Source organism: Pteropus vampyrus, unplaced genomic scaffold, assembly GCF_000151845.1.
Source record: "Pteropus vampyrus isolate Shadow unplaced genomic scaffold, Pvam_2.0 Scaffold170, whole genome shotgun sequence".
NCBI classification, from domain to species: domain Eukaryota; kingdom Metazoa; phylum Chordata; class Mammalia; order Chiroptera; family Pteropodidae; genus Pteropus; species Pteropus vampyrus.
This window is the reverse complement of record NW_011888951.1, coordinates 3917982-3936179: the sequence shown is the minus strand read 5'-3', so window position 1 is coordinate 3936179 and position 18198 is coordinate 3917982. Positions and strand designations below refer to the sequence as shown.

Sequence of the window (18198 nt, the reverse complement as noted above, 5' to 3'; positions counted from 1 at the left end):
ACGCACGCCAACGTGCAGCCGCCATCATAGATTCCACCGGAGTCGCTGTTTGCGGAAGGAAGTTCCTTACACTGCAGCATTTCCGGTTTCAGAGTAGTCGCCTAAACTCATAAATGAGACTTCCTCCATCTTTGTACATTTCTCACTTTTTTTTTAACCTGGATGTGACGCACTAAAGGACCCGACGGAAATAGAATTGAAGGCGTTCTAAAATGGCGAACCGCACAGTAAAGGATGCGCACAGCATCCACGGCACCAACCCTCAGTATCTCGTGGAGAAGATCATTCGGACGCGAATCTATGAGTCCAAGTACTGGAAAGAGGAGTGCTTTGGGCTTACGGGTGAGTAGAGGGAGCGCGCCGACCCCCTATCGGCCGCTTTGTGGCCCAGTTCGCCTCACTAGGCGCCAGTAGGACTGGCCCCCTGGGGATAAGACTGGAGGGGAATCTGTCATCCAGAAAAATCTGAGCGACTACTGTGTGCCTATACTTGTGTTGCGGTTGGGCACACAGATGATAGGGCCTTATCCTGAAGGGTGTCTCAGTTGGGTTTTTTGAGTCATTCCATGTTTAATGTTAACTTGCCAAGTTCCAAACAGTGTTAAGTTCTGGGACCCCGAAGGTGTATGAAAGTCAGCATGCCGGGAACCAAATTCATGATCTTATATTGTCCTTAAATCTGGACCATTTGTAATGTTTCCGCGTTCGGGTCCTAATATCAGTTTTTCAGCGAAGTTTTCCAGGTAGTCTTTTCATCTTTTAGTAACTGTTTTAGTTACTAAAACAGTAATTGGCTTTTCTTTTTAGTAACTGTTACTTCAGTGAGCCATGGCTGCCTTTACTCTGAAATGAGTATAATGCCCACCCCAAGGATTGTTCTAATCATTGACTGCAGTAACATAAAAAGTGTTTGATATAGTTACAGGTATATATTAATAAAAAGTACTCAGTAATCAATGGTGGTGGTGGTGCTGGTTCTTACCACTGTTAAATACTTTCGTTACTGCTGCTGCCATCACCCCTAGCTGAGTGTCCATGGACGAATAGTATTCTCATTCCATAGTTCTCTCCTTGGTTTGATCCCGTAAGAGTTACGTCCTGTATATGTCGGTGCCTTCAAATTTATCTCTCCAGTCCAGATATTTTCCTGATATCTAAATCTCTAATTCGAAGACATGCCAACTCAGTGTGTCCAAAAGTGAACTCAGCACCCTTTTTTCTTCTAACACTAGGTTACGTTCCCTTGTGGTATATTTTCATTGCATTCTGTGCCTTCTTTCAACTACTCATCACACTTTTGTTATTTTTTCAGTGCTTTCTGCCTTGCCAGACTGTAGACTTTGTAATAGTAGTAATTGTGTGCCTCTTTATTTCTCTATCTGTATCTCTCGTACTTACAGAATTTATCCTAAAAGAACTTGAAATCTGATATATAAAATGATTTCTCATTAGTGGTATCTAACATTTGTTTTTTGGTATGTGTCAGGTGGGTATTAGCATTTATTTGTATTGTCTCATTTGATTTTCACTATACCCTTAAACTTTGTACCTTTATTATTTAGATTTGAACTGACAGGCCCAAAAGAAGGTAAACTGACTTGCCCTTGTTCACACAGCTAACATTTGATTTTGACAGCAGCATTGCAAGGTTATTATCCCCATTCTGTAGATGAGGTTTGATCAAGGTTATGTAGCTATTGAGAAGTTGTTTTTCTTTTTTGTTTTATTTTGAGAACCAAAAAGGAACTTTGTAATGAATCTGACATGTTCACTGACCAAAAATAACTTCACAGAGTGCTCTGATCATAAATTCCTAAAGGGGCAGGTTGTTGTGGGTAGTCACACCCCATGCCTATAACTTCTTCAATAAAAGGTTTATCTTCACCTTAAGCAAGCCTTGTTCATTGTTCTTATGCATCTAGATTAACTCACCTTTGAAATATCAGAGTATGCCCTTTTGGGTAATACCTAATCTTGTTAACTATCCTGTAATCCAATTATAGAGATTTCTCTACCTTGCTTTCTCCCACCATCATGTAATCTTCCTTAATCCCTTGCTTAATTCCAAATGTATAAAAAGAACTGCAAAATTCATTCTCCTGAGCATCTGAGATTTTGCTTTCTGGCATATCATCAGTGTGGCTCATATAAACTCTTACAAAAATTCTCTGCAGGTTTGGACATTCTTATGTCAACACTTTTAACTCATAATCTGGCAATGTTGGCCCTAACATAATGATGACAAGCATGGACTCTGAAGTTAGACTGCTTAGATTTAAGTCCAGGCCTTGCTATTTTCTGGCAGTGTACTTTGAGCAAGTCACTTAACCTTTCTTAGCTCTCATTTTCCTTAGCTGAAAACAGAGGCAGTGCTAGAATTTACCTCATGGCTTGTTGTGAAGATTAAATGAGGTAATATGAAATGCTTAGCAAACTACCTGGCATATAGTCATCCATAAGGTATATTAGGTGCTATCATCATTATTTATTATTATTATTATTAATCCACTCTTATTCTCTTACATTAAACTGTTGATGAGTATTCAGGAGCACTACACCTTGAACTAACTTCTCTCCACTTCCAACTGGGAAAAGCTTAGCCTTAATTAATGTCTGTGATGTCACTCTATTTGTTTTTTGTTTTTGTTTTTAGCTGAACTTGTAGTCGATAAAGCCATGGAATTAAGGTTTGTGGGTGGCGTCTATGGTGGCAACATAAAACCAACTCCCTTTCTGTGTTTGACCTTGAAGATGCTTCAGATTCAACCGGAGAAGGATATTATTGTTGAGTTCATAAAAAATGAAGACTTCAAGTGAGTGAAATATTGACTAATATAAAAGCTTCAATTTCAGTAGTCCAGAATTTGGCTTTGGTTAAGAGGAGTGATAACAATGAATCTAATTTCCACAGAGTTCCACTCACTCCTAGATTTTGCTCTTGAACTCTTCAATTTGTATTTTGTCTGTTTTGATTGTATTGATCTTCTGTACTTGATTTCAGTCTTGGTAACTTTCCTCCCCAAAAATGTATTTCACAAAGTCACCGGACACTCAAGGGTGAAGAAAACAACATAGTGTGGTAGATAAGAGGGAAATTTCTGATGTTAGATATAGGTTCATGCCCACACTCTGTTGCTTATTAACTGAGACTTTACAGGAGTTACTTGATTTTCTAAGCTTTACTTTCTTTACCTGTAAAATGATGACAGTAATATCAACTCAGGAATGTGAAGGTTGAAGAAGATAGTGCTATAAATCTCATGACACAGTGTATATTGTATATTGCATGTTAAACACCCCTAAAATATGAGCTGCTCTTATTTTAATTACCCATTCTCAAGAAGCTCACAAACAAATATGAGAGACATAATAGTTTATTATGTGCCAACATCTATTCTAAGGAATTTACATATAATAATAATTTATTTAACCTTCACAACAACCCTATAAAATTATTATCCCTATTTATAGGGAAGGAAACTTAGGCACAAAGAGATTAAATAATTTCCCCAAGGTTAAACAGCTAGTGATAAAGCTGGATTCAGCATCCATATTATCTGTTATCTAAGAGATCTGAATGGGTGGTTGGCTATAAGAGGAAGAGAAAAGCAAGGAATCTTATGAAACATTAATAGCTAGAAAATTGCTAACTTTTATTAGGCACTTAATTTTATGTGCTGTAGCCAGTAAGTTAGGTACTATCATTTGCATTTTACAAGGATTGAGAAAACAAGTTAGTAAGTAATGGAGTCAGAATCTGAAACCAAATGACTTTGACTTTTTTCCAGAACCAGTTTTCTGCCTATCAACAATTTATACAGTCATGTTTATATGTATTAGTTCTTGTATTGTTAGTAAATACAATTTTTATACTTTCTGTTGTTAAATTCAGTATCTCAGTTGATTCTTACAATAATCCTGTGAGGTAAATAGGTTCTATCTTAGTTTTGCAGATGATATAATAGACTCTGAAAGTTGAACATGTCCTATGTTCCTGCATCTAGTAAGCGGTAGAATGGGAACTTGAACTCAGGTCTCCATACTTTAGCTCTTTCTACTGCCCCATGCTGCCTCTAAAATTGCAGCTTTCTCATCTCCCAACGAGAAGAAACTTGTTTACTACTGTCATGAGAAAAGCATATTGTAAAACTCAGGAACTTTTTAGGATGAACTTTTAGAACCTTTTAGAATTTTTTAGGAAATATTTCACTTTCATTTATCGGTCAGGTATGTCCGCATGTTGGGAGCACTTTACATGAGGCTGACAGGTACTGCAATCGATTGCTACAAGTACTTGGAGCCTCTGTACAACGACTATAGAAAAATCAAGAGCCAGAACCGAAATGGGGGTGAGTATGGTTCCACGTGACTGGACCTTCATCCCTGAGCCAGTTTTTGTTTTCACCAGTATCTCTACCCTCGCATTGTCACATACATTGCGAGTGCTCCCCTTCATCTCCTTCATGGGGAGTACTCTATTAAGACTACTAGCTTCCTGTTGGTCTTAGCCATCCTGCCCTGTCTGCTCCCCTTTCCAACTGCATCTTATGTTAATCCATGCCTTACATCATGTATTCCCTCCATATGTGCTCTGTCCCATAAGATCTAGCTACAGAATGACCTTCTCCATAAAAGCTTTCCCCAAACCTCCCAAAGTTAGTTTTCCATATGTTACATCTTTATAGTTCTTTCTACTGGCCTATCCTCTAGCACTATACTTCACACTACTGTACATAGACTAAATGTACTTACTCATACTTATGTGGGAGTCCCATTGAAAAATAAGAAGTATATCCAACAAGGGCAGCTCCATACCTTTTACAAAGAGACATTTTAAGTGGTAAAGTGGGATTTGGGATAATGCAATCAAAACCTTTTTTAGTGTCATAAAGTTTGGTGACATTTGCCTTTCCCCTCTACATGTATCATTAAGCAGTTTGAAGGTTAAGAATATGGTATTAGACTTTAAAACTTTTGTTAACTTATTAATTCATTCACTGAATAAATACATATTAAGTGCCACTGTCATTCCAGGTACTATGCTATGTATTAGAAATAACATGGTGAACAAGATGGACATGGTTATGGCCAATGTGGAATTATTTATGATTATATTATGCTAAACTAAGATAGGGTTTCTCAACCTGTTGACAGTTTGGGCCAGATAACTCGTTGTGGGGAGCTGTCCTGTGCATTGTAGGATATTTAACAGCATCTCTGGCCTCCACCCACCAGGTGCCAGTGGCACCCAAGTTACTGGGGGCAAAACACCCCTGGTTGAGAACTACTGAACTAAGGGAGTGTTTCAATTCTGAAATTGCTCTATTAACCATATAAAATACAAGTTCTATATTCAGAAACATAGTGGCTTTACATGAGAAATTATACTTTAATTATAACCTATTCAAGAATCTCACCCCTATAAAATTCACTACTATTTGTGCTTGCTTTTTTGTCTCTCCTGCTAATTGGGACAGCCTCAATTACCCCTTTATCCCCAGCTCCTAAAAGAGACCTGGCACATAGATGATCTCAATAAAGGTGAGTTGACTGAATGAAGGTAAGTGGTGATGATGAGGCTATGAAGGGCTATAGTTTGAGCCCAAGTTTAACAGTAGTCCCTTCTTTGTAATTGCCACACTATAATAGCTTTATTAGTAGATGTGCAGAGAAAGGGAAGCTGCAGAGAATTCATACTTTCTATAATAGATACTTTGTTAGCTACTTTACATATAGAGTCTTACATTTCTTTTACATTTCAGCTATCTAAATTTATCTCCAGCTTGCTTGAGCTTATGATTTTTCTTTCAGAGTTTGAACTGATGCACGTAGATGAATTCATCGATGAACTACTGCATAGTGAGAGAGTGTGTGATATCATTCTACCCCGACTACAGGTAAGAAAGGTCACCTTTCTTCCCCCTAAAACAGGCAGATAGACATAATAAACCGCTGAAGCTAATGCATTTCAGGGGTCTTAATATGTAATCTTCATATCTATGAAAAAGATAGGAAGTAGGAGTGAGAGGAAAGCAGATAATTTGAAGAGATGGGCTTTAAAAGTGAATAACACAAGAAAACTTTAAAATGGTAGATCAAGGAGATTATAGCTAGGCTAGGTTTTTAAACTTTGTGAGCAGCTTTTTTTGCAAATTAATCCTCATATAAAAATTCAGGATATAAAACAGATCAAAGGAGGGTCAGGAATGGGAGACTGAGACTTTAACCCTTAAAATATCACCATAATCATCTTGTTTCCTTTTCCTAGAGTTAAATGATTATCCATGAAGCACCTTTCAGGAATGAGTTTTACAGAGTATGATTTTAAAACTACTGTTGGAAATACAAAAAGAAAACATCCAGTGGGTAGCCTAAAAAGAATGTGGAGAGAGATGTGGAGATTTCTAAAGAGAAAGTGGCAAGATGACTGAACAGGGAATAAAGAGACCTAAGTTTCTGGGTTTAATTAGAGCTAACTAGCTGTGGAACCTGGTCTTATTTTCCCATCCGTAAAATGAGGAAACTATTAGACTACTTCAGTGGTCTTTAAACTGCTCTGTGGACTGTTTTAAGGTTACTGAGAGGAATGAGACAACCTCACATATTCCAACCAGGACAGCTCCTTTTTTCTCTAAGTTACACATTGGGCTTGAGGGTGCAATTTCATTTGAACAAAGGCTTTTTTTCTTTAAATGGCTTTATTAAGGCATAACTGACATAGAATAAACTACATATATTTAAAGTGTACAATTTGATAAGTCTTGACATGTATACACCTTTGAAACTATCATCACAGTCAAGAATAGCGAACATACCCATCACCCCAAAAAGTTTCCTCCTTTTATGTAATCCCACCCTCCCACTACTCTCCCTCATCCCTATGTAACCACTGATATGGTATTATAATAGTTTATTTTTCATTTTGGAATAATACAGTGCATTCTCTTTTTGTCTGTCCTCACTCAGCATAATTATTTTGAAATTCATCCATATTGTTGCATGTATCAAGTTTATTTTATTTCTGAATAGTATTCCATTATATGGATATAACACAATTTGTTTACCCATTCATCTGTTTATGCAGAATTGTGGGATACAAAATTCAATCTACAAAAATCAGTTGTATTTCTATATACTAGCAATGAACAACTGGAATTTAAAATTTTATTAAAAATATTTACATCAAAAAATATTTAAAAATTAAGGTAATTTTGTCAAAAAGTATGCAAGACCTACACTTAAAACTACAGAACATTGCATTACTGAGAAATTAAAGACAAGTAAATGAAGAGAGATGTTTATGGTATATCTTACACCATGATTAACAGTTGTTTAATTGTCAATTCTCCCATTTTAATCTATAGATTCAATTCCAATCAAAATCTTAGTAGACTTTGGTAGAACTTGACAAGCTAATTCTAAAATTATATGAATATGCAAAGGACCTAGAATATCTAAAACAACTTTGAAAAAGAACAAAGTAGGAGGACAAACACTACCTGATTCCAAGACTTGGTATAGTAACCAAAACGTGTTATATTGGCATGAAGATAGACAAATGGATCAATGGAAGAAAATAAAAGGACCACAAGTAAATTGTGGGTGTATGTATGTGTAGTTAATTAGTTTCCTACACAGATGTCATTGAGAAAGAATAATCATTTCCATAAATAGTGCTGGAATAATTGAATAGCCATGTGGAAACAGATCTCCATCCTTAGCTCACATCGTATGTAAAAATTAACCTGAAGGTGATAATAAACTTAATCATAAATGCTAAGACTATGAGATTTCTAAAAACAACAGGAAATCTTAGTATCCTTGGGTTTGAAAAACTTTTCTATAATAAGACATAAAAACATGAATTATTTATTAAAAATTAATAAATTGGCCTTGCTAGGTATAAACCAAAAGGGATAAAGATAAAAGGTCACGTAGTATATAATTTTTTTTATGTCATATATCCAGACTGGGTAAATCCATAGAGACAGAAAGCAGATTAGTGGTTACAAGGGGGCTGTTGGGAGGGGGGAATGCGGAGGGATTACTTAATAATAGGTGTGGGGTGGTTTCTGGTGTGATGAAGTTTTCAAACTGGTGCGATGAAGTTTTTAAACTGGTGCGAGGTGGTGGTTGTATAGCATTGTGAATACACTAAAGACCTCTGAATTGTACACTTTAAAAGGGTTAATTGTACATTATATGAATTTCACCTCAATAAAAAAACAGATCAAAGGGATCTGAAAAACTTCAAAGTGGGTACTAGAATGAATTGTAAGTATTTGATAAACGGATGAGATAAATTTGCTCGATGCAGCAAACAAGCTGGTTAAAAGCAGTTGGTAGGCGAGTGCTCACACTTAAATACAATGGACCAGCTCTTCCTTCACAGTGACCCAGTTACAGGAAAATCTTATAAAAATCCTGAAAATGAGCACAGTATATATTTCCTCTTCCATATTGACTGCTGTAGTGAAGAGAACAAGATTTCAAATCTGAAAACCTGTTTCCAGGGCCCAATTCCCATACTAAGTGTTTATACATTTTATTAGCTGCTCTAATTATTATATCATCATCCTTATTATTATCCTTAGTTGCTATCATTATTTTTAGAAATACTACAAGAAATGGAATTCTTTGAAGTACAGTCAGGTTGTAAATAAGGGTTCCAAAGCATAGTCAGCTCTGAGCAAGCCTAGTGATATAAACGAAGTGGTCTGCATAGAGTCCGGAAGAGTAAGAACAATCCTCACTGAGGAGAAATTGAAATCTGACTGATATCTGTTATATCACCAAGATGTGTGTTCTGGTCTGGGCTTCTACATACACCGGATGGTGTGACCCTTAAGACTACCTTTTGCTCTGATTCTGTTCTTACTAAGTAATCCAAAGCTCATGTGCCTGACATTGGCAGGAAGCTGCTGTGGAATGAATTGTAATTTCATCAAATACTATGAATATATTGACTTTAGAAACTTTCGAGTCTGGTGAGCATTAAAGATTCTGGATGCCTATCTGATGCAGTCCTGGATCCCAAACCGTAATGATCCTGTGACTGGAGAGCCCTTTTCTAAGGACTGACTTCACTGAGTGGCATCTTTGTCTCATTCAACTTTTACAGAATTTTGTTAGGGATGAGTGAGAGTTAAGTAGCATGCAATTGTTACTATTTATTCTTGGGCTATCCAACATTCTTTATGTCCGTGGTAAGAAAATGTTAAGGGATCTTATGACCCAGCCAGTCCATTTGGCAGTTTTGAACTCACCTTTGCCTTTCAAGTCCTTAGTCACTTGATAAGTACTGCTAAGCCACATCTAAGAAAATGGAACCAGAAGATTGTTTCCTGTGCCTTATGAAAAATGAATGGCTTTAGACAGCTCCCTAAATCTTGGATCTACTGGAGAATTGGTGCTACTAAAGCAGGACGCAAGGCAGTTTAGCCCCTAAACTGGGCTGAACCTCAGTGGCTCTCTTGGGATATTTTCTGATCTGAACCTCTCCTGATGGAACTACCAGCCAGTCGTCTCAGCCATGAATTTGTGGCTCTTTTTTGAAGCCCACATTTTTTATTTAAGGCTACAACTATACTGATTGATATCCCAGTGAACTTACAGTATAAAATCACAGGGAATAGAGCAGACAGAAAATGGTGTTCCCTTCAGCTTTGTATTTATTTTCAGGGGAACTTAAGAGTGTATAGATTATTCCAGGTCTTTTCCTTAGGAAAATCTTGAACTGTCTAGGATGTCTTCAAAATGAAATTGCCTTAGCTATTGTTTGTTTTTCTGTTAATCTCAGAAGTCCACTATTAGGGCTTCAGGACATAAAGGAGCTAGGAAGGCTCCCTAACTCATTGTGTTCTTTATAGAAACGTTATGTGCTAGAGGAAGCTGAGCAACTGGAGCCTCGGGTTAGTGCTTTAGAAGAGGACATGGATGACGTGGAGTCCAGTGAAGAGGAGGAGGAGGAGGATGAAAAGGTCAGGTACCTGGGAGCTTAAGGGTTGGAGGAAGGATAGTTCTAGGGGATGATTCCTTTTTTGTTTTGCTTTTAATTTTTAACTTTCTTTAACCAAAAAAAATGTAAGAGCATGTGCTTTAGAGTTAAATAGGCCTTGATTCATTTCTCAGCTCTTCTATATATAGTGGTGTATAGTGGAATTATCTAATCTCAGTTTTCTCCTTTTTAAAGCAAGAATAATATCTTTCTGTTAGGACTATAATGAGTATTAAATGAGATGATATACATAAAGCCCTTAATATTGGGACATTATAATATTGTCTAATAAGTAGTAACTATTAAAATAAATACTTGAGACAAAAATAATACTGTTTATAATTGAACTCATCCTAAGAACTAAGCCTGGATTAAGGGGGGAAACGTGCCTACTACATGGTCATGTTCTTTCACTATTTGCTATAATGCTGAAAACTTGAAATAACCAACCTGTCAGGGAGCAGTCAGGTAAACTATTATATCAACTTAACAGACTATGAGGCAGCCATTAAAACTGTTAGGAAAAGTATATGATAATGTGGAAATGCTTACAGAAAGTTAAAAAAGGACTTAAAACTTATTTGTGATTAAAACTGAAGTAACAATATATGTATAGAAAGAGGCTGGGGGAAATACAAGAAATGCTGGCTTGTGGATACTGAGACAGTACAAATGGAAGTATAGCTCTGAGCCATCAGGCTCTCGTTAAGGTGACTGCAAAAGGAGGCACAGTCATTCATGAATTCAAAGCTGTGCAAAGCTGAGGTGCTCTTCTGTGGTGAGTGAACCAAAGTAGGGTTTTTTTTTTTTTAATAGAAAATTTCAGTTACATACCAAAGTGGAGAGAATGTGCCTCAATTTACCTGTCAACCTAGCTTCAACAGTGATCAGCAGAGCCATTTTGTTTCCTCTATATCTGTACCCATTTGCCCCCATCAGTGACCTGGAAGCAGACCATAGCTGTCATCTATTTCATCCATATTTCAGAAGGGCTCCCTTTTTAAGTATAACTGATACCATCATCACCCCACCCCCAAATTAATAATTCCTTAATTCTATCAAATATTCAATATTCACATTTCCCCAACTGTCCTGTATTTTTTAATAGTTTCAGTTAGTACTCAAATAAGGTCAATAAATTTTAATTGGTTTTTATGTCCCTTAAGTATTTTGTAGTCTTCTCAGTTCCCTTTTCTTTTGCAGTTTTTAAATATATCAGGTTAAATTTTTCTAAAAATGTCTTCACATTCTGTATATTTTTTATTGCCACTGTTGTATCACTTAAGATGTTCATTTGTCCCTTGTATTACTTTTAAACTAGTTCTTAGATCTAGAGGCTTAATTGGATTTGGGGTTTTAACCCCTTTGAAGTGGAGCAAACTACTTCATAGGTAGTCATGTCCTTTCCCTAGGATGAATGAAAGTCTGATTCTTTTTGTTGCTGCTGATGTGTCTAGATCCATTAAGGGTTGTAAAATGATGATATTCTAATTCTTCATTTCCTCGACACTGCTATAGAGAGAAACCTCCCAAATCAACATTTAGTTTTCATAGGTAGTTTATATAGGAAAGGCAAAATTCATATTTCCTTTTATCAGTTTTTAAAATGAGTTGATTCCATAGTATCCTGCCAAGGTGAATGCTCTTTTGTTCTTGGTAACATTGTGAATTCATGGATTTAAACATCTCTGATGTGTTTTGAGCCATTATTATCCTTCTTGATGCTCAAATTGTCCCATCTTTGGCCAGTGGGGGCTCTTCAACTTGACTCGTGAGACTTTTATACATACTAGTCCTCATCGTCCTTGCTAATATATGTTCTAGTCATGTTGTTAGCTTCTGCCCTGCTCCCCACAACCTAGCCATTTTCTAAGGAGCCCTTGGTTCTATTTATTGAGATACGGTATTTAGATACCACAACTTGGGTACTGTAAGTGCTTGTTGCTGCAGGTCTATTTGGTAGGTTTTTTTGTCCTAAGAGTTATCCCCCTATGTATTCAAATTACTGTTTTTTAAAGTCTCCTGAAGGTAGAGTTTGGGACAGAATGGGAAGGAGAGTGTAAGCAGTGTTTCTAGATGGCTCTCTATAAGTCTGTGCTCATCACTGACTCATCTCATTTCCAGCTGGAGAGAGTACCATCACCTGACCACCGGCGGCGAAGCTACCGAGACTTAGACAAGCCCCGTCGCTCTCCCACACTGCGCTACAGGAGGAGTAGGAGCCGGTCTCCCAGGAGGTAAGGCCCTAGTTATCTGCTTCTTCCAGGGAAACTTTAAGTGCTATAGTATAGAAGTTTGGACTTAGTGAAGGAAAAATGCCAGTAAAATGCCAGTCTATGGAGAATGTTTGCTCGCCTAGTCTATCAGCAAAATAACCACCCACAAAACTTCAGTGGCAGACAGTAACAATCTATTTAAGTTCACAAGCCTGCAGTCAGTGATATAAGCTGGGCTTAGGCAGTTTTTGAGGATGTTCACTCACCTGTTTTGCAGTCAGCCAGTTTCTGATGGCTTTAGTTAGGATGCCTGGGGCAGCACATCTCTTCACGTGTGTCTCGTTCTAGGCTAGTTTAGGCATGTTCTCATGGCGGTGACAGAATTAAAGAGCAAACAAGCCTGATCAGCAGATATCTTTCCACTGTCTACTTCTATCACGTCTGAAAATATCCCATTGGCCAATGCAAGTCACATGGCCGATCCCAGACTTGGAGTGGGGAGTGTGCTAAAGCGACATGACAGAGGACATGGATAATAGAGATGGGTGAAGAATTGGGCTAAGTTTTATAATCTGCAACATCCAGTGTATACCTAGTAAGGCTTTTTTTCTCTCTCTCTCTCTCTCTTCTTTCCATATAGGCGGAGTCGGTCTCCAAAAAGGAGGAGGTAGGTCTTCAGTGATTTGCAATGAAGGATAGGGATTTGGGGAGGGAGATGCTGTTGTGACTGCATTGTTGGCGAGATATGAGTCTGAACAGTCATTTTCACAGCCCTTCCCCTCGCCGAGAAAGGCATCGGAGCAAGAGTCCAAGACGGCACCGCAGTAGGTCCCGAGATAGACGGCACAGATCCCGCTCCAAGTCCCCAGGTATGTAGCATTTGGACCTTTTGCTATTGGTTGTCTTAACAAAGAAATGTAATAGAAGCAGTTAACCTCCTGCAATACCTGAGTGCCTAACTTATTACTGTTTAGAAAAGGAAATCAACTTAGACCGGAAAGATTAAGAGTTCACACCTTGACTGTCATTTATAAGCTTTGCTGATAGGATGATGAGCTTCAGTTTTTACATCTGAAGTTATAGGAATAAGACTTAACAGAGTAGTGGCATATGAAATGGGTTCAGTTCTCCTCTCCCCACCCCACAAACACAGCTCAGTTCAGAGAGGTGCTACCAACTAGAGGTGTCCCATGGGCCAAAAAAATATTAAGCCAATGGAAGGGATTAAGAGAGGTGAAAATGATAGTGGAGAAGAGTAGAATCTCATTCATCCAATGGCTTTTCTTCCCCAGGTCACCACCGGAGTCACAGACACAGAAGCCACTCAAAGTCTCCTGAAAGGTATGGATTAATTCTGTTTTGACTTAAGAATTTCATTCTTTATTCAGAAATTAAAGTCTCAATCACAACTAAATTAGACCTGAAATTTTCTTGTTAATGATGGGGATAATTAGGATTTCTCCTTCATTACAGGACAAAACTAGCCTGTTGCCCGAGAATTGCTAGAAATATGTTTGTGGTGTTTTGTTTTTCCCTGTAGGACTGCTGCTTTGAATAGAAGCAGGGCATAAGCTTTGGTCTCAGGAGACGTGCACTTGCATCCCAACTTTTACGGAGGGACACTGGACAAGTCACTTTGATAAACTTTCATTAGAAATCTCTATATGATATATACATGCTTAGGTGCACTCTTATCCTCTCAGAGATCATTTTCTCAATGATAAATTTTGGATAGTAATGCACAACTCATTTTATTGCTCTGAGGAAAACACGGCGCACATTTAATGAACATTGGTATCATTTCCATCTCAGTTCTGTGTCAGCATACTCTGGTCTTCCTCAAAAGTCCTTGCCCAGCTATTAAATTTCATGATTTGTATGTGTTGCCATTTCAGATCTAAGAAGAGCCACAAGAAGAGCCGGAGAGGGAATGAGTAATGGACTCACTTTGGATTTAGTCTAAATGGCCTCCTTCAGAAAAGAAGGCATCTGTCCACATGGAAGGATTAAGATCTACTCCTCAGGCAGCTATGAGAATATTTTAGGAGTTTTTTACGTAAAAGTTTCTCCACTTTTTTTTTTTTTAATGAAAGATGCGCTGAGTTTTCAAATTTATGAGGATAGAAAGGATTTGAAGAGTGGAAGGTATATGAATGACAAGGAGAGGATGTGGCCGCCTAGTGATAACTTTTGTTATTAAATTTCACACGCCCATTTCCCATCTTTCTGTGGTTTATTTTTTGGTTTACTCCATGATTGAAACTTCTGAGAATGCTAAGATTTATGCTGCTACTGTTACATTCAGAGATCAAGTTAGTAAAACATATTGGCACTAACTTTTTTCTCAGCAGTAATAAATGGCAATAAACATGAAAACTGATTAATAGCAGCTTTGTAAGAAAAGAATGCAAATGTAAGGCTTCTTCTGGATCATTTAATCCAGTTGCACTAAACAGTTCAACAAACTGTAAAACTTAACATCTTTTCTACAGCATTCTTATAATAGTGTTGTATCTTCTACACAAGCCTTGAATTACAGGCTAAGGTGCTCAGCCTTTATCCTACAAGCGTTGACATTATCCAAGTCTAGGCAGTAGTGGTAGGGCAACAACACTGAAAAGGTTTGATGGAAGAGAAAAGTAATACCACTCGGGGTTTTGACCTGATTTGCTGAACAACAGTGCCATTCACAAAGCCAGAAAATACAGCAGGAAAAAATCAGGATATGGGGGGCATGTAGTGAGGGTTGTGATAGTGAAAATGGTCAGTTTAAGTTTGAGACAGCTATGATACAACTAGGTAAAGCCCAGACAGTTGGAAATAGGGACTGGCTTTGAGCATAGTCATCTATCCCCGAACTGACAATGTTTAGGTAATTGTGGAAGATGTAGAATTAAATGACGTTGCCAAGGGAGTGTGCGTATGTGTAAGAAAAGGCAACAGCAGAACCACAGGCAACAGCAACTCTGGTGAGAGGATGAAGTGCAGTCACCTATTGAAAACTGAAATGAACCATTTCGAATTAGGAGAGAGTAGGTCTAAGGATAAGCAAAATAGGGACTCAGAAGTGTCCATGGGCATTGATAATCAAGAGGGTGTTAAGATCTTTGCTAGAAAAGTTCTATTTACCTGTACTTACCTTTCCTCCTTTAAAAATGGAAAAGTGATATGAATGACTTCCTGCATCTCTGGTCCCAGCAAGAATTGTAACCAACTGCCTCATCGGATGGATCCAGCTTCTTGGGAAACCATATCTGGTCATAGGATAAACATTCTATTGCTTGCTATCGAACTGAAGGATTTTTGCAGCAATATTAAAGCATTTTGGAATATTTGAGATTTCATATTCTTCAGTGATTCCTGATAAAACTTTCAGCTAATAAAAACTGTCCGTACAGGTGTTATGATTTATCATACAACTATATATGACTGCCTTTAAAAGTTAAATATAAGCACCTCTACTTCCATCGGACAGTCCTAGCAATTTTTTTCTTTACCAGTGATCTAGATGAAAAGACATGTCTTTTCCCTAAATAACCTACAGACCAATCAAGTTGTCATCTAGTATACTGTTAAATTTTTTACACTTAAAAATTTTAAAACCTGCCTTAAAAAACCCTAATGATTTTTAATAGCAGAAATAAACCTCCCCAAACCTAAACTATAAACTTAAAGCATACTTATTTTAGAGATATGATAAAATCTGGACCAAATTGGGGCAGCATAGCCAACCTAAAGCAGGAAGTAGACTGCCCCTACTCTCTCAGTACACAGAGGTAACAGTGAGTGGAACACAAATATCTGGAGAGCATTTTGGTAAATTACAGATTTGCAGAGGAGATGGAACTTAAGGATATACCTTGCTGAATGGCCATTTCTGTCATCTATGTGCTAGCCTAGTGGATGAGGCCTTGGAACTGTAGCTTTATAACTTTTTGGTCTATGAAGATACATTTTGCAACTTACCTGTGTACATATACTGTACTGAAAATTTTTTCAGGAAAATATTTGTATTATACAAAACATTCTGATGTTTACAGTATCAGTTTTTAATGTTGGGTACAAACCACTAAATTGCTTTCACGTTCCCACACTTTGAATTATATTGCCTTAAAAACTTTGCTATAGGGAAAAATGACATTTCTAAAAAATGAAGGGAGAAATGTGTTCTCAGGGACAAAGGAAATAATGGATTTGGTGAGAGTCTTCCAATATAACAACCCAACTTACAAGCTCATTCTCCCTAGCCCCTTTGCATTATCTTCAGTAGACTGATTTAAGTTCAAATAAGCATTAATGAGAAAAGAATGATCACAAATACTGGCCACTCCCTCCAAAAAGTTAAGTTCTCCACAGACTCAAAAATGATATAGCAAGGTGATCTGTTTTTAAAAATGCAAGTATATAAATCGAAAGATTAAAAGATAAAAGATGGAAAATAAGTTTGGCAGAGTAAAAAATTAAGATTTGAAAAATCAGAAATTAAACTTTAGAAGACTAAAATAAACAAGGTTTTGAGAAAATAGGCTGGAGGAAATTAAAAGTGGAAAATAAAAGCTACAGAGAAAACAAGAAATCCTACATATACATAATGGAAATTTCTGATGAGAACTGGGTAAATCAAAGTTCCAAAAAAATAGAATTTTCCGAAATAATAAGCACTCTATCAAGAAATATCCTGATAAAGTTAAGATAATCATGGGGATCCACACAGAGAAATCATGTAAAGAGAAAAAGAATTAAGGTCTCAGATCTTAGAGCAAACTTCACAAGGCAGTGAAGCAAAAGGCTCCAAAGGGCTGAGTAAAAGTGCCATGAATTTTATACACAACCTAAGTTGTCTTTAAAATAAAAAAGGAACAGATATTCTCAAGTATGCGTGAACTTACAAGCATTCAATCACTTGGGAAAAAATTGCCCGATAATGTAATTCACCCAACAAGAAATGAATCAAATTAAGGAGTTAGGAAAGAAGCAGTAAAAGAAGTAGTGGTAAACATTTTAAAAACTGATAATGGGAAATGATTATAAGATTCAAATTAAATATAAGAACATTGTCTATATAAAAATAATATAACTAGGAAGTAGAGGAACTCCTAAGTGTACTAGTTCATTTGTCTTAATAGGAATCATATACTGTAACTAAAATGTACATAAAGCTAGAAAAAAGATTCCAGCCTCTTTAATATTTCCTATAATTGTCTTTAATTTTCATAGGAAACTTAGAACTAGATTCTCTTATACAAATTAAAGTTTTAAGTTGAGCATTTCATTTTCACATTTTTTTCCTTTTGCTAAATCCAAGTAAAATTAACTTACCATAACAATATGAGCCCATTTTTGTAAAACGATTTGGCAATATGTCACAGGAACCTTAGAACTTTTATCTGTTTTACCTAATCATCCCATTTATAGGAATTCACCATAATAGGAAAACATACACAAAAACAGCTTTATCCTAAAAATGAAACTAGACCACTTTCTTACACCATATACCAAAAAAATCCCAAAATGGATTACAGACTGAAATATAAGACCTGCAACCATAAAATTCCTAGGAGAAAACATAGGCAATAAAGTCTTTGACACTGGTCTTAGCAATCATTTTCTGGATATGTGTCCTAAGGCAAAGAAACAAAAGCAAAAATAAACAAATGGGACTACATCAAACTAAAAAGTACTTGCGCCACAAAGGAAAACATCAACAAAACAAAAGGGCAACATACTGAACTGGAGAAGTTATTTGCGAATGATATATCCAATGGTAGTTAATATCATAATATATATATAACTCATACAGCTCAGCATCAAAAAAACAATCCAAGGATCACTTCTCGCCTTCTGGCTAAAATCAAGTATAGTATCTGTTCTTGCCAGTTTAAAACAATACAAGGACACGAATAGACAAGACACATGAAAAGATGCTCAACATCACTAATCAGGGAAATGCAGATCAAAATCGCAATGAGATACCACCTCAGACCT

At 36.9% G+C, this 18198-nt stretch overlaps 1 protein-coding gene across 1 annotated transcript; it reads left to right on the top strand.

Annotated features, from left to right (window-relative positions):
* The first annotated feature begins 14 nt into the window (after positions 1-14).
* On the top strand, positions 15-15552 carry PRPF38A (pre-mRNA processing factor 38A). Its single transcript, XM_011370488.2, has 10 exons — positions 15-342; positions 2654-2813; positions 4228-4349; positions 5812-5897; positions 9870-9980; positions 12122-12234; positions 12854-12880; positions 12985-13082; positions 13506-13554; positions 14109-15552. Exons 1-10 carry the CDS (start codon positions 213-215, stop codon positions 14149-14151), a joined length of 939 nt encoding a protein of 312 aa, XP_011368790.1. The 5' UTR covers positions 15-212; the 3' UTR covers positions 14152-15552.
* Positions 15553-18198: the final 2646 nt, after the last annotated feature.

Bases quoted from the DNA above. Each gene is read 5' to 3' on its own strand.
- PRPF38A (XM_011370488.2), top strand. From the start codon at position 213: ATGGCGAACCGCACAGTAAAGGATGCGCACAGCATCCACGGCACCAAC. The intron at 4,350-5,811 runs GTGAGTATGGTT...TTTTTCTTTCAG, and splicing joins GAGCCAGAACCGAAATGGGG to AGTTTGAACTGATGCACGTA. The intron at 13,083-13,505 runs GTATGTAGCATT...TTTCTTCCCCAG, and splicing joins ATCCCGCTCCAAGTCCCCAG to GTCACCACCGGAGTCACAGA.